General features: G+C 38.9%; 3 protein-coding genes across 12 annotated transcripts in view; 1 reads left to right on the forward strand and 2 right to left on the reverse strand.

Moving 5' to 3' along the window:
* Positions 1–6,818, reverse strand: part of LOC123589299 (phospholipid-transporting ATPase ABCA3-like) — a 70,478-nt gene extending 63,660 nt beyond the window's left edge. The window contains exon 1 of the mRNA XM_045461209.1: positions 6,723–6,818. The gene's annotated coding sequence lies outside the window, so the exon portion shown is untranslated. The remainder of the gene's footprint in view (positions 1–6,722) is intronic.
* Positions 6,819–8,647: 1,829 nt separating this feature from the next.
* Positions 8,648–27,750, reverse strand: part of LOC123589300 (phospholipid-transporting ATPase ABCA3-like) — a 185,258-nt gene continuing 166,155 nt past the window's right edge. For 6 of the 10 annotated variants that reach the window (XM_045461212.1, XM_045461216.1, XM_045461217.1 and 3 more), the window contains 6 exons: positions 18,228–18,415; positions 17,395–17,565; positions 16,825–17,015; positions 10,310–10,383; positions 9,781–9,912; positions 8,648–8,910 (listed from right to left, as the gene is read on the reverse strand). In XM_045461212.1, coding sequence (XP_045317168.1) covers positions 8,830–8,910; positions 9,781–9,912; positions 10,310–10,383; positions 16,825–17,015; positions 17,395–17,565; positions 18,228–18,415 — 837 coding nt within the window. In that variant the 3' untranslated portion in view covers positions 8,648–8,829. Of the gene's footprint in view, positions 8,914–9,780; positions 9,913–10,309; positions 10,384–16,824; positions 17,016–17,394; positions 17,566–18,227; positions 18,416–27,750 lie in introns of all 10 variants that reach the window. The other 4 variants (XM_045461215.1, XM_045461214.1, XR_006708249.1 and 1 more) reach the window with 4 other exon arrangements.
* Positions 25,286–26,531, forward strand: LOC123589302 (lysine-rich coiled-coil protein 1-like). Its single transcript, XM_045461219.1, has one exon. The coding sequence runs from the start codon at positions 25,490–25,492 to the stop codon at positions 26,261–26,263; it is 774 nt and encodes a 257-aa protein (XP_045317175.1). The 5' UTR covers positions 25,286–25,489; the 3' UTR covers positions 26,264–26,531.

Raw genomic sequence — 27,750 nt, forward strand, 5'->3', positions numbered from 1 at the left:
CCTCCTCCACTGATGCTCTGTCTCTCTGTGTCTCAAAAATAGATATAAAAAAACTTTTTTTTTTTTTTTTAAAATTTTTTTTTCAACATTTATTTATTTTTGGGACAGAGAGAGACAGAGCATGAACGGGGGAGGGCCAGAGAGAGAGGGAGACACAGAATCGGAAACAGGCTCCAGGCTCTGAGCCATCAGCCCAGAGCCCGACGCGGGGCTCGAACTCACGGACCGCGAGATCGTGACCTGGCTGAAGTCGGACGCTTAACCGACTGCGCCACCCAGGCGCCCCTAAAAAAACTTTTTTTAAAGACAACATAAATGCTCATGTTAATAAAAAAATAGGTAAATTGAAAAAAACTACAATATTACAATGGAAAATAGTAGGCTAAAGAAAATAACAAAAATAAGGAAAATTATGGGGTTAAAAAACTGAAGAACTTCAGAATTAAAAAAAAATCAAAATTGGTTCTATGGGGAAAAAGAAAGGAAAAACAACTAGCTAACCTGTTCAAGAAAAGGAGAAAAAAATACTATAAAAAGCCAAGGAGGAAAACACATTTAAACAGAGGATTTTTTTTAAATCATAAGAGATTACATGTATAACTTTATGCAAATACATTTTAAAATCTATTTGAATGGAAAATTTCCTAGAAAAATACAATATACCAAAATTTATCCTTTTGGAGATATAAAACAGTCCAATTTTCATCGAAGAAACACAAATAGTACCAAAGAAATGCTCCATCATAGCATAGGGAAATTCTGTCAAACCTTCAAATATCAGACAATTCCAATACTACTTAAAATTTCAAGAGCATATAAAGTAAATGACCAAATTATTTTTAGAAAGCAAACCTATCTAACAAAGACTACTTCCCAAAAAACCCCACTAATTCCACTCACATATCATTGCAAAAATTCTGAATAGAATACTACCAAGCATAATTACATTAAAAAAAATTAACACTCTAAGCAGGTGGCATTTATTCCAGGAACAGAAGGGTGGTTCAATTTTAGAAAATCTATCATGTAATTCACCATATTAATATATCTCAGGGGGGGAAAAATCTTACAATCACCTCCTTGAAAAGGCCTCTGACAAAATTTAACTTCTGTTCCTGATTAAAACCACTAAAAACGAATAGGAATTCATGAATATGTTCTAACACTGTAAAATGTATACACAAAGAATGATGGCCAGTGTACTCACTACAGTTTCACAATGTATTAAGGATATTAGACAATGAAATCAGACAAGAGAAAACAAGAGTAAAACTATCAAGCAGATATAATTGCTTGACCTAAAAGAATCAGAGTGAAAAGCAAAAAATAAATCTTCTTAAATTTTAATAGTATGTAAAATTTTACTTAATTTGTAGTAATATATAAAATTAATGTAAAAACCAGTAACTTTCACATACACAGTTCTTATAAACAGAAAACTTATCACAAGGCATAAAAGAAGAGAATATTCCAGTTTATAATGGTAACAAAAAGACAAAATACTTAGAAACAAATATAACAACAAATGTGCGATTTTAAATGAGGAAAACTTTAAAGCCCTCTTGTAAAACTCAGAAATTGATTCGAACAGTTGGAAAAATATTCCTTGTTCTTAAATAGGATGATATAAAATAAATATATCATTCTCCCAAATCAGTATGTATTTAATGTTGTCTCACTGAAAATAATAACCAGCAAGTTTCTTTTTCATTCTAAAGTTTATGTGGAAAGGTAAGAAAAAACAGCTAGGAAAACACTGAAAAATAAGATTAATGAGGTGAAGTTTAGCTCTACCAGATGTTAAAACATTCTATAAAGTCTACTTAAAAATGGGTGGTACTAGTAAAATAATTGAAAGTCAGAAAAATGGAACAGAATAGAAAGTCAAGAAATAAACCAAAACACATACAGAAATTCAGGATATGCTGTAAGTGACAATGAATTCATTGGGCAAAAGATGTATTTTTAATAAATGTTGCTAGAACAAAATAATACTCATTTGGAAAAGGTAAAATGTGGAAATGGGAAAAGTCTCCATGAAATCAAAATCCACCAGCAATACAAGTTTCACATTAAAATATATATAAAAAAAAGTAAGTGTTGTGCAGTAAATAGTAACGTGAGCCAAGTTAAAAGACAAATGACAAACGACAAACTGAGGAAACTAGCAATGCATATGACAGGCAAAGGGCTCATCTCTCTAAAATATAGAGTTCTTCAAATGGAAGGGGGGAAATAAGCACCACAAAAATAGGGGGGGAAAAAAAGAAACAACCCTGTGTGGTATTGGTGAAGAGATAAAAACTAGGATCAACGACACAGAATAGGATCCAGAAATAGATTCACATAAATATGGTCAATTATTTCCCACAAATTACCAAAGGAATTCAATGGGTAAAGAAAAGACTTCAAACAATGGTGCTGGGACAACTGAATATGTGAATGGGAAAAAAAAAAGAGCACTGACCTTACCTCAAAAATGAACCCCAAATATATGACAGATCTAAATTAAAAGTCTAAAAATATAAAACTTTCAAAGGAAACAGAAGAAAATCCTCATAACCTGGTATATGAAGATTTCTTACTTAGGACACCCAAACTATGAGGCACAAAAGAAAATGTAACTCGATGTAAGCAATATAAAAAACTTTTACTCTTCAAAAGACATTGCTGAAAAAAACCAAAAAGCCAGCCAGAAAAAGGAAATATTCATAATACATGTATCTGATAAAGATCTTCTATCTAGAATACATAAAAAATTCATATAAAATTTTAGGAACAGATCAGTACTCTAGTTATGGGAGGATGTGACAAAGGGGTTCTGGGGAAAAGAGCCAGACACAAATGTACAGCCCACATGATTCCATTAAGATGGTACCCAGAATAGGCAAAATCCTATCAAGGGTTAGGGTGAGCAGGGTGAGCAGTGGTTGAAAACAAAGGGGCAGGAGGATATTCTCTGTTGTGATACAAATAGTCTGTGTCTTCACAGAGGTATGCATTTTTCAAAACCGATCAAATTGTCACTCAAAATCTGGGCATTCCATCTTATGTAAATTATACTTCAAGCGAAACACATTTTAAAGATCATTGTAGCTCCTATTCATTGAACACAAAGGGTAAAAAACCAAAAAGCAAAAAACCAATCTTTAGCTTTAAGAATGTGACAAGACACCTTCGACAGCCCTATAGTAGGGATAGTGTAATTTTCTTTTGGGTCTCAAACAACATGAAGCCTGGTGCACTGCGCATTATTTATATAAAGATTGCAATTCTCAATATAAGGCTAACCTCACTCAAAATGGCATGGCAGGTGTTCTGTTTATATGGCAATGGCATAACATCAACTTATAATTCATACAACCTTCTAACTCTGCAATAGTGCCATTCTTCAATTTTTCATTAGGAGGGAGGGCTTCACCTCAGGGTAAATATTACTCCTCACTGATTGATAAAAGACACTCAATATATGTCTGCTACATTAATAATAAAGGAGTTTATGCCAATCAAAGTCTTAAAGAGAAAAAAAAAAAAAACTACAGAAACAAAGTTCCTAAAGCAAAACCATAGCAAAACAAAGATTCATACCAAAAAAAAAAAAAAAAAAAAAAAAAAAAAAAAGATCATTCACCAGAACACTGGAAATAGTAAGATAAAATGAAAATAGAATGATTGCATAAATAATGGCAATCCTTTCAGTGAAATTTTATTTCATCTGTTTTAAAGAGGATACATTTCATGAGAGGATAATATATCGTGAAAGGGGGAAAGATGAAAAACATTCTATGTGATATAAATGCCTTTTTTAAAAAAAACATATATGTTAGTTTATGTATAAAGAAGAAAAATGACAGAATAAACAAATGTGTTGACAGTACTTGTCTCTCAGGCGGTGGAATATGGGAGATTTACACATTCTATAATTTGTTATGCCTTTAAGATTTGAATTCTACACAATTCACCTGTACTATTGTTCTAATTGCTTCTTCAGATGTTGGGGGTAAAAATCTGTGAAGAAAGAACTACCTGATGTACTAGCTGACCCAAGAACTTTTTTCTCTTGCTCTTATAATGAATAATATTTTGATATATCAACCATAAGTTTGCACTTTAGTACAATCTTAGTATTGAAGTACTACATTCCCAATTTTTTTTTTTTTTTTTGTCTCAAAGAAGAGTGAGGAACACCTAAGCCTAAAAGGACAAAGTCTAATTTTTACCATTTATCCTTTCTAGGGTAACTCATGTGATTTGGAATTATACACAAAGAGGGAGTACAAAGCTTCTTAAAAACCTGTCATTCCACCTCCTTCACTACCTCCAAGACAGATTTGGGAGAAATTCAGGAAGAAGAGTCTAAAAGAGCCTGGCCAGCAATCAGTTCACCCACAATATCCTGGCCCTAAATACTAATTTCACTACTACTCTTGTCCTCCCCAAAGCTGGATGTAACACTGGGGTGGGAGGGAAAAGAAGAGGACGTAGAAGAGGCACAAACCTAGTATGTCTGAAAAGTTTTAGGGCAGTCTATTGATGTGTGGGTTCCAAAAACACAATTAAATGGAGCTACTGAAAATTAAGCTATTACATTGCTTACAGTGCTGATTTCTTAAAATGAGATTTTTAGTCACTATACTTGCTTCATTTACTTTTCTTAAAAGTACTTAGCTGTTCTTTTTTTTATATATATAATGTTTTAAAATTTATTTTTGAGACAGAGAGAGACAGAGCATGAGCAGGGGAGGGGCAAGAGAGAGGGAGACACAGAATCCGAAGCAGGCTCCAGACTCTGAGCTGTCAGCACAGAGCCCAACGTGGGGCTTGAACTCACAGACAGCAAGATCATGAACTGAGCCGAAGTCGGACACTCTACCGAGTGAGCCACCCAGGCACCCCATGAGTTGTTCTGAGCGAAATATAGCAGCTTTCTTAACTCTGCTAATACAGAGGCATCTTTCCTTTTAAATCTTCTGCCTACTTTGCATACAATGAGGTGACCAAGATGGCCTGCCTGTTTACTCTGAGCTGGACCAACCTTTAGAAAGGCTCTTCTGGCTCTAGGTCCTAACCACCCTTTTCTTTGAACATGTGCTTTAGAAAACTTGTAATTATACATCCTTTCTCTGTTTAAAATACAGATAACCCTTTTTTACAAGCCTCTTTCCTGTTTTACAACCCCAAACTGCCTTTCTGAAGGACCTGGGAGTCATCCTTTGACACATAATCCTCAAGGAAGATAACACCCCTATTCCCAATCTCTGTGCGAGGGCGGGGGGAGCTAGCTTTCAACAGGCACCAATCAGCAAACACAGATGGCCTCATCAGAGAACCACATGGACAAACTCAGGAAGTTACTCAAGGTGTTCTCCTGGTCAACCTTCCCTCCAACTTTTCCAACTTTCCCACTGTCTCACCTCAGTCCACAAACACCTTCCCACCCTTTGTTTCAGCAGAGTTGAGCTCAGACTGAGTTCTGGCCTCTCTTCCCTGCTCCGGTAGCCTCACATAAAGTCTTCCTTGCCTGTTTTACTTCGTCCAGTGCAATTTTTGCTTTGACAGAAGAAAACTAAGACAACGTGAGCTTCCTGCAGCACTTAACTTCCATACCCCTTCTATTTATTGAACACTGTGTTCTGTCAGTTGAAATAGTCTAGTCACCCTGAGAGATGGGTACGTGTAATATCCAGGTTCTTTCAGACAAGGAAACCCTGGCCTTGTGAAGTCAAAGTTTACCTTGGGTCATTGCTATAATCTGACTGTCTGGGTCCTCCCCTCCTCCCCAGATTCTTATGTTGAAATCCAAACCCGGAAGTGATGGTATCAGGATGAGGGACATTGGGCACGTGATGAGGCCATGAGGATGGAGCCCCGATGAATGGGATTAGTGTCCATAAGACAGGGCCCCAGAGAGCTCCCCTGTTTCCTCCACCATGTGAAGGACACAGTGACAAGATGCCTGTCTATGCATCAGAAATCAGGCTCTCACCACACACTGAATCTCACGGACCTCTGAACTGAGACTTCCCAGCCTCCAGAACTGTGAGAAATACATTTGGGTGGCCCAGCCCACGGTAGGTATTCTATTACAGCAGCCCCAGCTGACTGGGACAGTCACACAGCAAGTCAATTCTGGACACCCCAGCCCTCGACCCAAAACATGTGCCTCCAGACCCTTGGCTTTCAAATACTGAAGGCAACCAAAATAAAATTCTGTTTGTTTAATGTGTTCCCATTAGCTTCTCTGTGTGTCTTGGGGTCCAGAGAAGTGTCTCCTACGTCATGTGCTTGTTTTGGCACTTTCTCCTCCCTGGGAAGTCAGGGATGCACTCCCCAGAGCAGGGGCACTTGGAGAGGAAAAGGAAGGGAGTGAGGTCCAGTGAGGGACATGCAAAACTACAGGATGGAGGGTCAATGCTGGGTGTGGTGGCGAGCGACGTTAGACAGCGAGGTACGGGGAATATTATAATATATATGTTACATACAACGGGCTTTGGAGGGGGCAGAAAGGGTTGTGGAGGGTTCCAGTGTATTGGGGCTTTTGGGGGTGTTGCAGGGTTCGCACTTTCCGGCTCTGCACTCAACAGTGCGGCCAGGGGGTGGGCCTCCGGGGAAGTCCAGGAAGCCCACCCTCTGCCTCCCCGGGGGAATCTGGGGAGAAGACACCACCAGGGCGGGGTGGTCCCGCACTCACCGCTCGGGCCTCGAAACCGCCACTGCTACACCTGCGCCTCCGCCGCTGAGGGACGCGGGTCACCGGGCGCGGCGCCTCCTCCCAACGCCTTCGCCAACCGCCCAGCTGCCTGCCGGCCCCGCGAGCAGGTCAGCGGCCACAGACCCTTCCTCGCGCATGCGCGCACGCACCCAGTCCCCCAGCCTGCCCCCTCCTCCCTGCAGCCCCGCCACCTGGCCCGCACGCGCCTCCCTGCCCCCTGCGCGCTCTGGACCCTCCGCCCGGGACCCCTTAGCGTGTGGGGCCCCACCCAGCACTGCCCGAGGCCCCCAGACCCTGAGGGCCCTACCTCGGGGCCCGTGCGCTTGCCCCCAGGCTCTCTGCCTCTAGACCCCGCTGGACCACCCCACCACCCTCCAACTCTCGCGGGCTCCCCTCTCCCTCAAGTGTCATGGTCACCTCAGGGGGCCAGTAGCTCGTGGCAGGAAGTTGGGAGAGATTCACTGGCCGCCCTCTAGGGTCTGTGGGCGGCAGCAGAGAACTTGCAGAGGTTCCCCCCACTCGGGGGCCCGCAAGCCTGCTGCGGGGGCCACTCGCAGCCCCCGACGTGGGGCGACTCTGGCGTAAGGCGCGCGGTCCTCGAGTCCAGCTCCCCAGCTAGCGCCGCCTGCGCCTCGACACGTGGGCGCTCTGCGCGTTGTGACTCCCACGGCGTCTTCTCCACGCGCTTCCCCGACCCGCCAGCCACTCAGGGGGCCCCACGTCCCGACCTCTCTCCTGCTCCACAGATTCGTCAGTGGTCGCTTCTCTTGGCGGACCCCACCCCAATACCCACCTTCGGTGTAGCTTAAGCGTTGCCAGGCAGGTTCTGAATTCTGCCAGAGGCAAATCTCTTCCCTACCCCGCCAGGGATCGGGTTCTGGCCTCTAGGCAGCAAATGGAATTGGGTTCTTGAACTGTCAGGTTAAGCTTGGTCAGGAGAGGGTGCTGGCGGGACGCTACAGGACCAAAGGCTGCTGCTCCAAGTTCAGTGTTTTCTCTTGATTGTTGCTCTCCCCTTGCTGTCAGCAGCAGGTGTGGAGGACATTTCTGGGCATTCACCCTGTACCTCCCCCGACCCCCATTAACCGTGGATTCTCAGTGACTCCGGCAGGTGCCCCTGCCTAGCACCAGCCTGCCAACAACCACAGAAAAGAGTTTCCTGCTTGCTAGATCCAGCCACAGTTCCTTGCTGGCTAGCCTAGGCAGCCTGTAACTATGGGGTGTTTCTTGCTTGCTCAGCAGGTGTGGAACAGCCTTGACCCAGGGCCAAGAAACTTCTCCGCCATCAAGTGAGCCCCAAGTTCACCTTCTCCAAGAATATCTGAATCCCAGCCTTGGGGAAGGGTCCTCTTCCAAGTTTGTTTCTTCCTTGGATATTTTCCCTCATCCATAGTGTATCCTTTGGAGTTCCCTGTACCTCCTATAGCTAACCCCCTGCTATAATTAATCATTCTTTTAACTTTCCCTGTTCAAATTGCTGTGTGGTTTCCTGACTCCAAGTGGGGATACTGACGAATGCTCCTGCTTACTTGCTGGGTGACCCTGGGTAAATCCCTTAACCCCTCTGCCTCTCCCATGTACAGTGAGGATAATAATAGCTGCAATACCTAGCCCAGAGTTTTGTAGTGGGATTAAATAATGCAATGCATGTAAAGTGCTTAGTAGAGGAACTGACATAATTTGTTCGTTTCTTGCTGGAAGATAAGAGGTGAATTGGATCATAGGGACAGCGAAGAGACCACCACACTCAAGGAATTTAGAAAGAGTCATTAATTATGCCAACTGTGAGACTAGATGCAAGTAAGACCTTAATAAAATGAGTTCCCCCTCCTCTTTTAAAATTTGCCAGCCTGCAAATTTTGCAATTACTGAAATCACTGGTGATGTATGGCATGTATGGGAGTGGAACCCACAGAAAGTTATACCTAAAAACAATTAGCTTTTGGGTATAATTTTATTACTCACAAATATCCAACTAAGAATATATAAACCTTGAACAAACCATCCTAAAGTAGAGCAGCTTCATGGATTCCTTCTATCTTGCAACTGGACAACAATCATCTCCTGTCTGCTCATCTGCCCATGAATCTTGAGAGTTACTAGATTTCTCACATGGCTTATGGGGGACTCCATGTGGCCAAACAAGAATCTGAGGAAAAGCTCTGTATATCATTCTTCACTTCATTTCTTCTTCTTTTCTTCTTAATCAGAGGTGGGACAAGAATAGAAAAAAAAATAGTATTTTTTAAATAATGGTTTTGCTTTCTGTTCTTAGACTCTAAGTGTTATGGTACAAAGATTCTCTTGCAAATGAAGAATCTCGGTTTGAGTTTTGGAAATAATAACCCAACACACCCCTACCCCTTAAAATTTGATACTGATTTTAATTAGATCCTTTTTGGTATAAAATTGTGTGTGGGTGAGGGGTGCCTAGGTGGCTCAGTGAGTTAAGTCTCTGACTCTTGATTGTGGCTTGGGTCATGATTTCATGGTCGTGAGACTGAGCCCCACATCTGATTCCACAGTGGGCATGGAGACTACTTAAGATTCCCTCTCCCTCTCCCTTTGCCCTCAAGAAATAGTGTGTGTGTGTGTGTGTGTGTGTGTGTGTGTGTGTCTTTGTGTGTGTGTGTATCCATGGGAAAAATGGTTTGATACATGCTTAATGTTCCTCTTAACCACAACTCATGTACTGAAACAATCCTTTTGCTTTTCAAGCTGTCCCATTTGACAGCACCATTTTTTTGGATGTTTCTGTTTAAACATTCAGGATGCTCAAGAATATGTCCTTTTCCTACCCTGATTAATGCTGCTCTTTTGTATTTCTAGGAAAACAAACATTTCACCAAATGTCTTTAGATTTGCACGTGCTGGATACACAAGCCACCCATGTAAATTTACAGAAGAGTGACATATGTATGTTATTCTTTGGAGGACTCTTTATTATGTAAATACATTTATGCCAAGATATACACACCCATAGTAATGCCCCTCTATGTGTCCAGTAATAGACAGAGTAGTCTAAGGAAGACATAAGGGTCACTGTTTGGGAGTAAATCTCATGGTACCTTTTCTTGATAATCACCTTCTGTGTTCTCTGGGTTAGCAAAGATCAGGAAGACTTGTTCCAGTGTTATCTGACTGATGGAGTAGTCTTCTAAATTGAATTTGTCTTTAGCTTCCTCCAAAATACCAAACACCTTTAGCAACAACAGCAGTAAAAAAGTGCAGTTACCATTGCAGGCCTCCCCTCCAGCCTTCAACCCAGCTGAGCATCTCCTGCCCATCCTCCAAGTCCTGCCAAGTTCATGTTGGAGGACAAAAGGGGAAGATGAGAAAATGAACAGATAATTGAGAATCTGCAAGGAAGCACTTCTCTGTCCCTATTATCTTGTTAGACATGACAAATAATGGGATTTAAGAAAGAAAAATCAATTAAACTCTAGGGGCCTTTGAAAAATAACATACTTTAGGGAATTTTTCTGCTCCTCATTCAATGTCAGCCTCCCATTACATATGCTTGGATATCAGATACTTCCCCCATCAGAAGCGCTTTCTTAACATGTAATGTTAGAAGAGCATGGTTTCTACATTCACCTTTCCCCAGCTGTTGTCCTTGCTGGGAATGTAGTAGTTTAGGATCCCTTGATTCTCATGCTTTAATACGCTACCTAAGAAATGAAAGCAAGATAGATAATCTTAACAGATACCATTTTTAATTTCCAAAATATTGCTATATCAACTTCATTATACACAATTGTTAATACAAAACAATGACATGGTCAAATAACCCACTCTCTTTGGTACACATGACATGGTTAATTCCTTTCAGATTTATTCCTGATGAATAGCCTTATTATGTGGAGTTCATAGCAATTACTAAAGGTATGCTTTCAGGTACAGTAAAGTTGTCAGCTCACATGCCCCATGTTCAAAACCTGAGCCTCCTCAAATTCTAATGTTACAATAAGACTTTATTCCTGAACATAGTGCTCAGAATATGATGAGCTGGCTGGATTTTCACTGTGGTTGTGTGGATATGTATGCATGTACAGTGTGCTTGGTGGGGAGGAGAGGAGGACAATGCCTCCTCACTATTCGCATGATCACTTGCCCCATGAAAGACAAAATCATACCTATAGATTACCAAAGTCAGCCTGTATGTTCTGTGTGTTCTTACCCACTGGTGGAATGACAGGGAAAAGGGTGGTATCCATTTCTTTTTTTTTTTTTTTTCAACATTTATTTATTTTTGGGACAGAGAGAGACAGAGCATGAACGGGGGAGGGGCAGAGAGAGAGGGAGACACAGAATCGGAAACAGGCTCCAGGCTCTGAGCCATCAGCCCAGAGCCTGACGCGGGGCTCGAACTCAGGGACCGCGAGATCGTGACCTGGCTGAAGTCGGATGCTTAACCAACTGCGCCACCCAGGCGCCCCAGGGTGGTATCCATTTCTAATGGGAACAAACATATTTACGCTCATCAGTGCACATTTGCAGGTTGATGAAAATTGGATTAACCGGGTTTAAAATGTTTTAAAGTAAAAAATACATGTTCATAATGGTGAGATTTTTTAATGCGAATTTAAAAAAAAATTTTTTTTAACAGTTTTTTTTATTTTTGAGACAGAGAGAGACAGAGCATGAATGGGGGAGGGTCAGAGAGAGAGGGAGACACAGAATCGGAAGCAGGCTCCAGGCTCCGAGCCATCAGCCCAGAGCCCGACGCAGGGCTCGAACTCACGGACCATGAGATCGTGACCCGAGCCGAAGTCCGACGCTCAACCGACTGAGCCACCCAGGCGCCCCTTTAATGCGAATTTTAATGCATGTATTGTCTCCATGGTCATGTACAGCTCTTTTTTGTGTGTGAAATATTTGAAACATGGAGTTTAATGAATTACTCAAAGCAAACACTGGTGAAATCATCTCATTTAGGCCAAGTAATAGTAACACAGAAACTCCCATGTGCCACTTCTCAGCCTCTATCCCCCATAAAAAGTCACCAATACCTTCGTCGTTATTGTGGATATTTCCTTTCCTAAGTGTTTTTACCTGTGCATACACCTCTAAAAATTGAGGTAGAGTTTTCCTACCTTTGAAACTTATGTGAATGGAATCATCTGATATATATATTTTCTTTCTGCTTCTTTCACTAAATGTTGTGAGATTCATTCGTGTGGTTGCATATAGCTATAATTCATTTTCCTCTGTAAATAGTAATCCGGTATATGAATATTCCACAGTTTGTTTTCCATTAGGCTACTGATAGACATACAGGTTGTCTGACTATTGTGAATATTGCCGACTTAAGTATTATTTTACTTATCTCCTTGTTACAGGTGGATGCAAGTATCTAAAGTGTAGCTGTAGGTAGAATTGTTGGGCCATAGCTTTTTTAAAAACTGGAAAGAGTGTCACTCGCACTCTTCCTACAAGAAAGCTGGAAAAATTGCAAATAATGTTTTTTCTTGAACCCATCAGTTTTATGATAGGGCAAACTCAGAGCAACCTGTGTCTGGGGAGAGACAGGCATCTACAGAGAGGATTAGGGCCAGAGCATTTGTTTGTGCAAGGCAGACACTGCCAGATGATAGAAGCTGAATTTAAAGAATGTAATAAGTAGCTAAAGATCAAGTGTGGGATAGCAAGAGAATTAAGAAGCCCACTCTTTTATTTTTAACTTCTCTGATTTAGTTTTTTTTAGTAGTGCTTCTTAAACACATTAGAGAACTGGATTTTGCTTATGAGCCGAGCTGAATTTTTTTTTTTTCATTTCATGCAGGAGTTAAGTCTATTTATATATGCTGAAAGCAACAGTATGTTTAATTGTAGTCCTCCTATATAATTTTTAAAATGATATATGCATATATACAGATAAATGCATAAATATAAATGCAAATGTAAATATACAAAATACATGTGTGTATGTACTTCACCTTGTGGTTGGTTCTCTTTATTCTTACTGTTATATGGGTGATATATTTTGTTCTTATGGTTAACTTCATACTAATGTCTTTTCCTAATACCCATAAATAGTCCCTTCTTTTCAAGACAGTGGTATAAACATTCAGTGCTCACCAGTAGTTCCTATGCAGAAACTTCTCCAATCATTCCTTAGTCGATAACAAAATTTTTGTTTGTATAGTCTTCAGGGAGAACCACTGGGGACAATATCTCCTGAATACCTATTTGTTTATAACTCTTTTTGAATTTTATTCTTGAAGATCATTTTGGCTGCATGTGAAAACTACAGGTTGTATTTTTCTTAGCATAAAATGTTTTATCACAAAGCCTGAGATCAATCTAATTTTCTTTCCCTTATAAACTTTCCTTCTTTCCCTTATCTTTTTACCTGGAATCCAAAGGTCAACCACCTTTATTATTAAAATACAATAGTTACATTGGAATACTCCTTGGTGTTGTTGATATTGAGTCAATTTTTCAGGTTGTCCTTTTAGTAAGCAGGTTTGTCTCATCTTAGGAAATTTTCTTGAATGATAGTTTTTAGTATTTATTCCATTTTATGGCTTTCCTTTTCTTCTTTGTGGACTAATTTCATATTGTGTTGGATGGTCCTTGCCTTGCCTCTCTCTTACTTTCACATGCTTAACTATGTTTCTGTTTGATGGTTTTCTGTTTTTCTCCTTTCCAATACCGTTCCCTTGTGCTTTCTGTGTGGTTTATTTGCTCTTGATAGTTAAGTATTTCTGAAATATTTACTTAAAGTATTCTCTCCAGTGAGGTCAGCTGTCTTTATATATCCCCTTGATGTCTAGCCATCTAATCTTCTTGCCCTTTCAATTCTAATTTAGGATTTTCTTACATACCATCTATTCCCTTCTTAATTCTGTAAGCTCATATTGAAATATTAGATACTAGTTTCATCTACTTTGTAGCCTTACAGCTCTGCTGTTCTTTCAATCTCTGTAGGTTATTTTCTTTTATCCTCTTTTATGATATTTTTCTGTGGGATTCAATTTTAATCTTTTCAATCATTTATATTTAAATGAGGTTAATTTTCTTATAGCTTTAGTAGGTGTTTCCTATGTAGAAGGTACGGTAGGACAGAATATTTTCTTAGCTTTAGAGTCCTTTTTTGAAGGGTTCCTTCTAAGAGTCTTCTGGGATTTATCAAGTAGACCTTCCTCTGGTACTCTCTGATATCTGCCTCCTGTGGGTCTCTCTCCACTCCAAGCTTAAATTTGAGATCCTTTCCTCCAGAAAGGATATCTGCTTGCTTCTACTTGGAATCAGAGGATGCTACTTTGATGAGGGAGCTTGGGGCAAGCTGAAGGCAAAATGCAGGCTGGCATCCTCTGCCCCCCCCCCCCCCCAACAAGTGGAATATGTGTGATATTCCTTGGACACTCCTGGTTACCCAAAAACAAAGGAAAGGGGTTTAAGTGCTTGCCACAGTAATATGGGAAACTAAGGCAAATGAAAAATTAAGTTCCTTTACTGCTTGTAGCCCATTGACAAGTCCTTGAAACAGAGTGACCTCCTTCTAGGAGCTTAGCTGCCTCGATGATGACAGTTTGCTGGGCAAAAGAGAACATTAGCTTAACATTATCCCAACCTTAAGGATCCTGAAAGTCTACTTCCTTTATCTCAACTGCCCCAAGATATATGCTGACAATCATACTCCAAGCTTACGGCCCCCGATATACTTCTGAAGGGTCTCAAGACTGAGGTTTTGTTAAATGGTAATAAATGATGTTTCCCTAGCAACAGCTAGCCCCTCAAGGTCCTGGAAACCTTGCTTCCAAAATTCTTTCAGAGACTTACTCTATCCCTGACCCCCTCCCAACCTGAGGGTGTATAATGAGTTACCCATCAGGACTCCAGTGCAGCTCTTTCTGCCCATGGGTTCTGTCCCCATGCTTTAATGAAATCACCTTTTTGCACCAAAGATGTCTTCAAGAAGTTTTTCTTGGCCATTGGATCCAGACCCCATGAACCAAAACTTCATCATAACTGACCAACCCACTTGTGGCTGTCTCTGGATGAGCTTCCCAACCCCGACGAGGGTCCAGAGCTTCATCAATGATCCCAGTGCCAAGATGGCACTTGCTTCCACAATTCGCATTTTCTAACTGCTCACTGTTTCTTTTATTTGTTTTCTCCTTTTTTCTTATTTTCTGGTTGTTAAAGTTTTTTTCCCAATTTTGTTTGTAAGACAATTATTGTATTTAAGATGTATTTGTTTAAATTTTTACCAATTTCTAGGTTATTTTACCAGGAGCACTTTTCAGAATATATAAGCTAACATACTGTAGAAATCATCTTTGCCTTAAAAAAACCCACATGGTCATTTAAATTTACTCAGGATTATGCAGAATCATTTACCCTAGATATCTGATTATTGTGACAAATCCTCTTTAGAGTATACATTCTAGATGACTTTTGCTTGCAATATTTATTCTTTTTAAAAATCAAAATTTAGGTATAGATGCCATGTCAATTCCTTTTTGATTCTGTCATATTTGAATAGGTATTTGCTCTAGCATAATGTAAGAAAGAACAGGGCAACAACCACCTTACAGTTGAGAAAATGCCTCAAACCCACATTTCCATTAAAGCTCTTGTGTCCACATCCTTGAAAATAGGTCTTGGGTCAGTGTTTAGTGTCCTTCCTTCAAGGAAGGACAAGAGCTAGGACAGCACACAGTAGTGAGGTTTTCTGGTCACAGCTTCTCTCATGGTAATTTATCACATGAAATAGAAGTTTGATAGAATAGTACTCAAAAATATGTGAATGAATGCATTAAGTGAGTATTAAACTTCTTTCTTAATGGATGCATCCATCTGCATGTGTCCTATGCACATCATAATCACTATGGCCAACACTGAGGTAGTTACTTTCCCATACATCTATTCTCCACATCTCCACTTCCATTCATTTCTTATCTATTTTCTTTTTTTTAAGTTTACTTATTTATTTGGGGGGGGGGAGGGGCAGAGAGAGGAGGAGAGAGAGAGACAGAAAGAGAGAGAGAGAGAGAGAGAGAGAGAGAATCCTAAGCAGGCTCCACACTGTCAGCACAGAGCCTGACACAGGCTTTGAATCCAGGAACTGTGAGATCATGACCTGAGCTGAAATCAAGGGTCGGATGCTTAACCGACTGAGCCACCCAGGCACCCTTCGTATCTATTTTCTGATATTTATTCCTACTGTGTAATCAATCATGCTCTTTTCCATTGCCTGAAAGATAAACTTATAACTCCTCAGCCTGACACACAGTGGGAACTTCTCTGATATTTTACTCATCCTCACAAAGTGGAGTAAGATGAAAAAACCAGAATTATTAAAATCTTTTCCATGCCTCTGCTTTATGTTTAAGAAAGAGAGGTAAAGGGGCACCTGGATGGCTCAGTCAGTTAAGTGTCCAGCTTCAGCTCAGGTCATGATCTCACCGTTCATGAGTTCGAGCCCCGCATCGGGTTCTGGGCTGACAACTCAGAGCCTGGAGCCTGCTTCAGATTCTGTGGTCTCCCTCTCTCTCTCTGCCCCTCCCCCATTCATGCTCTGTCTTTCTCTCTCAAAAAATAAATAAACATTTAAAAAAAAAGAAAGGGAGGTAAAGGACAGAAGGAAATAGTTGCTGTCTCTGGTATTGTACCATATAGGCAGAGAGATGCTTGTTGCATTTAGCAGCAGAAGCAAAATTAATCTTGAGAGAAGAGAAAAACTTAGTGTTTCTTGTTTGCATTTCTATATCACATCCTGGCTGAGATATCAAAAGATTGGGATACATGCTTAGTTAGAATAAAAAGCCTTAAGACTTTGCAAAAGTAATATGTGAAAATGAGCATTGTACTTGAAAATATGACTTTAGTGGTATAATTTATATTGATAGCACAAATCCAAAACTGCCTTATTACAATGATACAAGAGATTAGTGAGAACCTTTTTATATGTGTGTGAAAAAATATGTATCATAATGCTAAAGTTATAGAAAGAAGGATCCCAAAAGGAATTCAGTATGGAAGGTCAATAAATATCAATATCCCACAGGAAACACTTACTGAAGACATAAAACATATGGATGATGAAACAATAAAACCATGATTTAATACATCTTTATAAAAGTTAGCCTAACCTAGTTTACCTGGGAATATCATTGTGATGAAAAATTTTAAATCATTCAGTTTATCCTCCTGTGCATCAATCTTGACCTTGATCTTCAGGACGTAAATGTTGCCAAACTTGCTTTTGAGGTGCTGAGGGCTACCCAGGCACATGAACTTTCCCTCCACCATGATGGCCAGCCTGGTACAGAAGGCGTCACATTCCTCCATTCTAGCAAAACATGATACCATAAAAAGTTCTGGTTTTGCAGGACATTCTGTAGTTCAAACGGAGCCAGGATTTGTGACTCTGTTTTCAATGTGAAGTGGAATTTGGTAATCATAAAGATTATAGTTGGGAAGTGAAAAATTTTCAAACAATTAGTAGTGGAGTACAAATCCTCAAACACAGCATCTCTTAAACTTCCTGCTCTTTCCCCACTCTTAATTATTTAACTCAGTGAGTATTTTTGGCCACTCTATTCATTAGGATTAAGGAGGAACTCACATACACTAAAATTTATTGTCAATATTCCTAGCCCCAAATAATTCTCGCTTATAGTCAGTATAGTACTTGCCAACCCTCGTTCAAGCCTCCAAATGAGCCACACCTATGGGAAGTTATAATGATGGCTTTGCCACTTTCACGTGTCCATGTCACAGCATCCCAGAGCAGGCGTCGGGCTCCAGGGTCCATGCCAGTTGATGGCTCATCTAGCAAAATGACTGAGGTATTTCCCATTAGGGCAATAGCAGTACTCAGCCTACGTTTGGTTCCTCCACTTTATGGTCATAGAAGGAAAGAAAATTTAGAAGAAAGGGAGGTTATACAAATTAGTTATTTATAGGAAAGAGCACAAACATATCAACAAACATTTAACATGAAATTCCACAATGTTGATTAGTTTTACTTCAATAAGTTAGGTCCAGTACAGGTGTATATATCAAATAATTTTCATTTGAAATGTAGATGAGTGACTTCTATGTAACTGATTTTAGCCACATTATCAGTGACATTTATTTACTTGTGCTTAGGGTACCATGATTTCCCAAGTATATGAATCTCCCATAATTCAAAGGGCCTAGATTTCTTCTTTCTTGGGAGACAAAGAACTATTTGGACACTAGGACGAATAGTATACCTTTGTGATTGTAGATAATATATTGAGGAAACATCTCTTTAGAGATTTAGAGGCTATAGTTCAAATATAACCAGGATTTTAGTTTCATCTCTGCAAAAGAAAGACATGGAACTACACTGATCTATCTTAATTGCTATTATCTGATATTAGCAACTCATGAGATAGTTTCACAATTAGATAATACTGTTACAGAGGGACTTGGGTAGAGCTGGGCACATTTATTTCAAACATCAGAGACATAGGGAGGCATCTCAACATTATAACAGCTGCAACAAAAAGATCCTAATAATGAAATAACTCACCTGTAGGTTATGATAAGCTTGTCAGCATGGAGTTCCAGTTGCATTGAATTCAACCATCTATTCACATACAGCTGAATCTGGGGCTCAGAGATTCCCCATAACCTGGCATACATGATCATTATTTCCCGACCAGTCATGTATTCCAGCAATGCTTCAGACTGAGGACAATAGCCAACTCTCGATTTCACCTGATTAAGAGAATTGCCTTAATAAGGACCCAAGTCATTTATCCCACTGAGTGCCCCTGGATGAGACAGAAGACTACAGTCCTCCAGGCCATGTCTCTAAGAGTCCTACCAAGAATTTTTCTTTTCTAAATGCTACACAATGATGGCCACTGGATCTGTTGTAATAAGTTGGAATAAAAGATTCCTTAGTTCAGTTTTAATTATATTAGCAATGAAAAAGTTAGAAATAAAGTCCCAGAGCCCAATGAATTTGGAATGTTAGAGTACGAAATACTCCCCTCGTTAATAAGAAACTCTAATGGGCATGGCCACCATGGAAGTTTTTGCATTGCACAACCTGCACAGTCATGTCTAGATCTTGTTTCACAGTAAGACTGAATCAGAAGCAAAGCCGTATCCCACTCTCACAAACAGAATGCAATGAATGTTGCTTTGCCAATTAACCAATCCTTCTATGGATTTGCATTCAGATGCAAATAGGTATTCAGAGGAAAAGATAATAAAATTTTATTTTATTTATTTTTATAATTGTTTTTTAAAAATATAATTTATTGTCAAATTGTTTTCCATACAACACCCAGTGCTCATCCCAACAAGTGCCCTCCTCAATGCCCATAACCCACTTTCCCCTCTCCCCCACCCCCATCAACCCTCAGTTCTCTGTATTTAAAAGTCTCTTATGGTTTGCCTCCCTCCCTCTCTGTTTGTACCTCCCCCCCCCCATGGTCTTCTGTTAAGTTTCTCAAGATCCACATGTAACATTATTTTATTAAAATTAATTAAAAATTAATTAATATTTAAACAGTATTTCTAAATAATTAAAATTCATCCCTTTTCCTCTGAGATTTTATTAATTAATTTACAGTAATCCCAGACTATTTGCAGCCCTAGTCTCTTTGCAGAAATCAAAACAAACCCTTTCTTCTATTCTAGGTATAAAATTATTGTCCCATATTATTTTTGAAAGTAAATGAACTGCATACAACATAACCCAGTGAACAAAGAAAAAGATACCATGAATGCCATCAGTAGAAATAATACTCACCAGCAACATATTTTTTTTTTCAACGTTTATTTATTTTTGGGACAGAGAGAGACAGAGCATGAACGGGGGAGGGGCAGAGAGAGAGGGAGACACAGAATCAGAAACAGGCTCCAGGCTCTGAGCCATCAGCCCAGAGCCTGACGCGGGGCTCGAACTCACGGACCGTGAGATCGTGACCTGACTGAAGTCGGACGCTTAACTGACTGCGCCACCCAGGCGCCCCAAACCAGCAACATATTTTTAATGACTTCAAATATTGGTATTATCAGATCAGATGAGAAAATGATTGTGCTTATTATGTTTAAATATATTTAAAAAAATTAAGAATATATTAATGAAAAAAGTGAAGCTGGAGATATTACAATTCAAGATATCAAGTTATACTACAAAGCTATACAAATCAAAACAGTATGGTACTGACACAACAATAGACACATGATCAATGGAACAGGAAAGAAAGTCCAGAAACAAACCCATGATTATATGGCCAATTAATCTTCAACAAAAGAGGCAAGAATATGTAATGGAATAAAAACAGTCTTGTCTCTTCAACAATTGATGATGGGAAAACTGGACAGCTACATGAAAAATAACGAAACTGAACTACTTTCTTTCACCATATACACACACAAAAAAAACTCAAAATGGATTAAAGACCAAAATGTGAGACATGAAACCATAAAAGTCCTAGAAGAGAATATAGGCAGTAATTTCTCTGATATTCGCCACTGAAGCATTTTTCTAGACATGTCTCCCAAGGCAAGGGAAATAAAAACGAAAATAGACTATTGGGGCCACATCAAAATAGGAAGCTTCTGCATGGTGAAGTAAACAATCAGCAAAACTGAAAGACAACCTACTGAATGGGAGAATATATTTTCAAATGACATACTCAATAAAGGGTTAGTATCCAAAATATATAAAGAATGTATACAACTCAACCCCCCAAAATGAAATAATCCAATTAAAAAGTGGGAATAAGACATGAACAGACATTTCTCCAAAGAAGACATTCAGCTTTCCAACAGCCACACGAAAAGATGCTCAATATCACTTATCATCAAGGAAATGCAAATCAAAACTACAATGCGATATCACCTCACACCTATCAGAATGGCTAAAACCAACAACCCAAGAAACAACAGGTGATGGTGAGGGTGTGGAGGAAGAGAAACCCTCTTGCACTGTTTGTGGAAATGCAAAGTATGGAAATAGCCCCTCGACTGATGAATGGATAAAGAAGATGTGGTATGTATATATACAATGGAATATTACTTGGCAATCAAAAAGAATGAAATCTAGCCATTTGTAGCAATGTGGATGGAACTAGAGTGTATTATGCTAAGCGAAATAAGTCAGTCAGGGAAAGACAAATGTCGTACAATTTCACTCATATGTGGAATTTAAGATACAAAACAGATGAACATAGGGGAAGGGAAGCAAAAATAAGATAAAAACAGAGAGGGAGACAAGCTGTAAGACACTTAAATACAGAGAACTGAGGGTTGCTGGTGTAGTGTTGGGTGGGGAAATAGGCCAAATGTACAATGGGCAGTAGGGGGGGCACTTGTGGGAATGGGCACTGGGCATTATATATAAGTGATGAATAACTAAATTCTGTTCTTGAAATCGTTATTACACTATGTGTTAATTAACTTGGATTTAAATAAAAAAAGGAAAAAAATGCTACAAGCTTGTAGCAAACTAGACATAGAAATGAATTTTCTTAAACTGACAAAGGGTAGCCAAATATAATATATAGTAGTAGAAATTTAGATGTATTCCATGCAAAGGCAGGAGCAAAAAAAAGATATTTATTATCATTGCCAGTATTCAACATTGTACTGGTGGTCCCACTTTATGCAATAGCACAGTAAATGAAGAATGACAATGGGAAAGGAAGAAAAACTCTCATTATTTTTAGATTATAAACCTACCTACATAGAAAAGCCAAGCTAATCTGTAGATAATACTAATTAGAGAATTAGTTCATATAGGTTTCTGGATAATAATGTCAGCATATAAAAATTCAATAGCATTCCTGAATACTAGCAACTTATGTCAGAAAAAAAAGATCCCATGAACAGTATAAATAAAACCCACCATGTACAAATAATAATAAGGTGACAAAGGAGGAGGAGGAGGAGGAGTTGTTATAAGGAAATAAATAAAACTGTAAAGGAGTTTAGGGGTAGAATTACAAAACAATGCTAAAAAGAGTAAATCAGAAAAATGTCCACCTGGGAAGCTCTAAGCCCTTGTTTTCCATGGAAACCTCAAAAAACAATCAGAAAGGGACTAAAATATCCTTATAGGAGCTCTGAAAAACAGTTAAAGCCTACAGCAACCAAGTGAATATTTAATTAAGAAAAAGCCATCTTCAAAATAGTAAGATATTTGGTGGCATTTTTACTCATCCTTGCCCAAACCCTCCCTGTTGCAGAACAGTCTTGGTCTGAGGAGGCAGCAGCCCAGTTCCCTATTACTTCTCCCAAATGAGAGGGAGTCGAGTAAATCTAACCTGGCTGGGGACTGCCTGAAGATTGGTGTTTGTTTTGCTTGGGCAAAAAACTGGAGGGTACTGTTCATGAAAGCTGCAGGAGGACTATAGACCTGCAGACTTCTGGAAGAATACAAAAAGCCACATGAACAAGCAGACAAGATGCACACACAGAAAAGACATAGAATATCTATCATAAGCCTTCACCTAAAGCTGGTATCCAAGTTCAAAACACACTCAGCTAAATAGTGAAGGACTGCCTCAGCACAGAGCCAGTCTGCAAAGACTAGGAGAGGTGGCTGCTTTGTCAACAGCCCAGTTTTCAAAAAGACATACAAATAAACATGAATATAAGGCCCAAAGAATAGAATAAAATAAATTGGCAGAAACTGCTCCAGAAGTAGCACAGCTATGACTTACTTGATAAAGACTTTAAAATAATTGTCTTCGATATGCTGAAAGAACTAAAGGAAACTAAAGAAAATTATGAAAATGATAAATGAACAAAAGGAGAATATCAACAAAGAGGAAGAAATAATTAAAAAAAAAAAAAAGAGAAATTCTGGACCTGAAAAATATAATGAATGAATTTAAAAATTCACTACAAGTGTTCAAGAGGAGTTTGATCAGGAAGAAGAAAGAATCAGTGAACTTGAATATAGGAGACTTGAAATTATTAAGTATGGGTAGCAGAAAGAAAAAAGAAGGGGCTTATTCTACATCATCAAACACAGCAGCATATACACATGGGATTCCCAGGAGAAGAGAGACAGAAATGGGAGGAAAGGTTATTAGAAAAAACTTCTGAAGTTTAACAAAATATATGGATTTACAAATTCAAGACACAGACTTCAAGTAGGAAAACCCTAAGATACCTACAATAAGACACATTTTAATCAAACTGTCAAAAGACAAAAACAAAGACGTAATCTTGAAAGCAGAAAGCAAGAGCAATTTATCATATATAAAGGATTCTCAGTATGAACATCAGTAGACTTCTCAGCAGAAACTTCCGAGACTAGAAAGTAGTGGGATGATATATTTAAAGTAAGAAAAAACATCAACCAAGAATTCTATAGCAAGAATTGTGTCCTTCAAAAATAGAAAATAAGAAATTCCCTGATAAATAAAAGATAAGGGGGTTCATTACCAACAGATCTACCCTACAATAAATGCTAAAAACAATCCTTTACATGGACATTAAAGGACACTAGACAGTAAATTAAAGCCATATGAAGAGATAAAGATCTCTGGTAAAGCAAAGTACTCTGACACATATAAAAACCAGAATTATTATACTTTTGATTTATGACTCAACTATTTATTTTATACAATATTTAAAAGGCAAAGGCATAAAATAATTTTAATGGTATACAAAGTATAAAGATGTAATTTTTTACAACAATGACAAGGTGTGGACATGGGAACAGTGGTGTACAGAAATAGAGTTCTGGGGGGCGCCTGGGTGGCGCAGTCGGTTAAGCGTCCGACTTCAGCCAGGTCACAATCTCGCGGTCCGTGAGTTCGAGCCCCGCGTCAGGCTCTGGGCTGATGGCTCAGAGCCTGGAGCCTGTTTCCGATTCTGTGTCTCCCTCTCTCTCTGCCCCTCCCCCGTTCATGCTCTGTCTCTCTCTGTCCCAAAAATAAATAAACATTGAAAAAAAATTAAAAAAAAAAAAAAAGAAATAGAGTTCTGTGTGTGATTGAAATTCAGTTGGTATCAATTCAAAATAGATTGTTACAACTTTACGATATTAGATGAAACCCCAATGGTAACCACAAAGAAAATATCTGTACAATATACACAAAAGTAAATAAGTGTATCAAAACATGTAACTACAAAAAAATCAACTAAACACAATGTAAAGCATTAATGAAGGAAATCAGGGGCAAAAAACATCAATAAGAGATATGGTAAACAACAAATGGAAAAAGTAAGTCTTTCTCTATCAGTAATTTATCTAAATGTAATTCCCCAATCAAAAGGCATAGATTGGCAAAATGAATTTAAAAAAACAAACATGATCCAAATATATGTTATCTAGTCAGACTCACTTAGGTTTAAGGACACAAATAGGTTGACAGTAAAAGGATAGGAAAAAAAATTCATGAAAATAGTGCCCAAAACAGCTGAATGGCTATACTATTATTAGAGAAAATAGACAAAGTCAATAACTGCTACAAGAACAAATACAGTATTATATATTGATAAAAGGATGAAAATATAGCAATTATACACATATATGCACCAAACATCAGAGCTCTAAAGTATCTGAAGATAACAATAATAGATTTGAAGGGAGAAATAAACAACTGAAAAATATGAGTTGGAGACTTCAGCACCCCACTTTTACTTATTTTCTTTAAATCTTATTATTGAAGTATGTTTGACATACAATATTATATTAGTTTTAGGTGTACAACATAGTGATTAAGTTCTATACATTATGCAGGGCTCACCATATGTATAGTTACCATCTGTCACTAGACAATATTATTATAATATTGTTGACTATATCCCCTATGCTATGTTTATCATCCTCATGACTTATTCATTTTATAACTGGAAGTTTGTACCTCTTAATCCCTTTCATTTATTTTGTCCATCCTTCTACCTGTTTCCCTCTTGAAAACCCCCAGTTTGTTCTCTGTATCTAGAGTCTGTTTCTGTTTTTGTTTGTTCATTTGCTTTTTTAGATTCCACGTATAAGTAAAATCACATGGTATTTTTCTCTCTCTGTATAACTTATTTCACTTAGAATAATACCATCTACGTCCATCCACGTTGTTGCAAATGGCAAGATAACATTTTTATGGCTAAGCGATATTCCATTGTATATACATCTTCTTTATCCCTTCATCTACCAATGGACACTTAGGTTACTTCTGTATCTTGACTACTGTAAATAATTCTGCAATAAACATAGGGGTGCATGCATATATCTTTTTGAATTAGTGTTTTTGTGTTCTTTGGGTAAATACTCAGTAGTGAAATTTCCAGATCATATGACATTTCCATTTCTATTTTTTTAAGAACCTCATCACTGCCTGCTGGGAATTTTGAAATCTCTGACCCCAAGTACCACCTGGAAGAACCCACTCACTTCCTTTTATCATGTATCACTTCTTTCTCTATTTCAATTTCTTCCCTTCAAGTGTAAATGTGGTCAAGTTATTTAATGTATAAAATATCTCCTATTTCATTCCCACAACTTTGAGTGAATGTTTCTCAAACTTCTCGCAAGTGAACTTTCTTTACTTCAAAACTGACTTTCTCAGCGCCTGTCCCTGCCTCTCCGCCACCTCCACCCCGGCCTATCCCCTGGCTGGCCAGCGGCGTTGGCGGGGACGGGGACAGTAGTTGTAGACACCCGCCCCTGCCTCAGAGAAGCTTCCTGGTTGTTGTTGCACAGTCTCACCATTTGGGGAAAGTCCATGCTAGAAAACTGAAGCAATTAATGGGGGAATATGATCAGATTTCTTCACCAAGTTCCCAGCCTGATAAAGAGAACCCCTTGTTGTCAACCTAATGAAGCATTCAAAGAAGACATATGACTCTTTTCAAGATGAACTTGAAGATTATATCAAAGTGCAGAAAGCCAGAGGCGTAGAGCCAAAGACTTGTTTAAGAAAGATGAGAGAGGACTGTTTGGAAACTTGTGGGTACAAAGAAGAGGTTGATTACAGACCGAGGCACAGAATGTTTGATCACAGACTCTCATCTGAGACTGTCCAGACCTACCCGAGATCATGCTCTATTTCACCAAAGGTGGAAAACCGGTTACCTCAGTGGCTACCAGCTCATGACAGCAGGCTAAGACTAGACTCTCTGAGCTACTGCCAATTCACCAGGGACTGTTTCTCAGAAAAACCAGGACCCCTGAACCTTAGTCAGCAAGGGTATAACCGTCGCCCATACAGTGTGGAATCTGGAGTTTACAAGCGTCTCTCCTCAGAAAACAGTGCCAGCGCCCATCAAGCCAGTCATAAACAGATACATCAGCAGGGGAAAAGGCACCCAGAGGAAGCCAAGGAAAAAGCAGAGGAGGAGCGGCCCAAGCATAGGAGGAAAAAAGGTTGTGAGGAAATAGATTTAGACAAACACAAGAACTTCCAAAGAAATGAAACACAAATGGAAACAGTCAGGGTCAGTACAGAAAAGCTTAAGAATCAAAAGGAGAATAAAGGCCGAGATGTGGCCTCTAAGAAAGAGGAATGTAAGCGTAGAAAAGAGAAAAAGGAACAAGGTAAAGAGAGGACAGAGGAAGAAATGCTTTGGGACCAGTCTATCCTTGGATTTTGAAGATCCTGAGTTGGTTCTCCTGAGGTTAAATTGAAAAAATAGTTGAGGAGCTTGGTTTTATGATGTCCATGTTCATATTGATTTTTTCATGTGAACAGGTACTTTAATTTCTAACAACAGGCCAAGTGAACTGGAAGTATTTAATGTGGTTACTCTCCAGCACGGAAATTACTTTTCCTCATTTCCTGAAAGCATCCCTACATTTTTCTTCTATATAATGTAATTTTCCTTAATGAGAGTGGCACTGCTTTTACTCATCAAATTGCTATGATAGAAGTATTTTTCCCTTGGGAGGTCACTTATTTTAAATTGAAGTATTGAATCTATTTCTTGATTAGGTTTGTTTTAGTTTTGGGTGGGATATTTTTATATTCATTAGTTTTCTCTTTGACACAATTTAGACTGATTTTTTTCCTTTGTTAGACCTAACTTGCAGTGTATTTTCTAGATTGCAAAGTGGAAAATGAAATACATTATAATAATAAGAAGCTAAGGTTACATATAGTTTTAAAAGTTTCAAAGAGTCTTGATATAAAATCAGTTTATATTCTGGAAATATTTATAATAAAGTGTTCTAATTTCTGAAAAAAAAAAAACCAAAACTAACTTTCTTCAAAGTATAATCCAAATTCTTAGCTTCACCCCTGTTACTAGAATACTATTCATCCTAGAGCATGCAGACTCCCACAACCCCATCTTCCTGATGTCATAATGACAATGTCCTGTGAACTAAAGAGGAAAGAAATGCACCATTCAGGCTCCCATTACTACCACCCAACTGACCATAGTACAATAGTTCTTGCTAACTGCATCAGTGAAGTTCTAGTTGCTAAATCCAATATACAGGTGTCTGGGTGGCTCAGTCAGTTAAGTGTCTGCCTCTTGATTTCAGCTCACGGTTTGTGAATTTGAGCCCCGCATCAGGCTCTGTGCTGACACCATGGAACCTGCTTAGGATTTTCTATCTCCTCTCTCTGTCTCTCTGTCTCTCTCTCTCTTTCTCTCTCAAAATAAGTAAACTTAAAAAAATCCAATATGCACTATTCAGGCTTTACGTTGCCTGAGACTTTCTGAAGTTTGAAACCTTTGACCATTTTCTTCTTGAATTTTCCCCCCACTTAGCTTTTCCCCAAGATTATTCACTCTTTCCCAGGTGGCATGTAAACCAATGACTGGCTGATTCAGAGATACAAAAGACAGCTATCTTGCTTTGATTTGGGACCACTTGGAAAGGCCATCCTGTTCCAGAACTCTAATGTGCATGAAGACCTCAATTATAAGTGAACTGCACTTATATGTGAATTGCATCTTCTGCCCAGTCTTTTCTTCCTTACAGTACCTTGTCTGGCATATATTAGATGTACTATTGATAGAACTTGCCTTTTAATCTAACATTTTCAAAGAACACAAAAGATACTCATGTCTTAGATTCTGCTCTTGTTGCCTATCCTCAAAAATTTATTTCTCTCTCCAGAATTTACTGAGCC

This window comes from Leopardus geoffroyi, chromosome E3 (assembly GCF_018350155.1).
Source record: "Leopardus geoffroyi isolate Oge1 chromosome E3, O.geoffroyi_Oge1_pat1.0, whole genome shotgun sequence".
In the NCBI taxonomy this organism is placed as follows: domain Eukaryota; kingdom Metazoa; phylum Chordata; class Mammalia; order Carnivora; family Felidae; genus Leopardus; species Leopardus geoffroyi.

Bases quoted from the DNA above. Each gene is read 5' to 3' on its own strand.
- LOC123589302 (XM_045461219.1), top strand. From the start codon at position 25,490: ATGAAGCATTCAAAGAAGACATATGACTCTTTTCAAGATGAACTTGAA.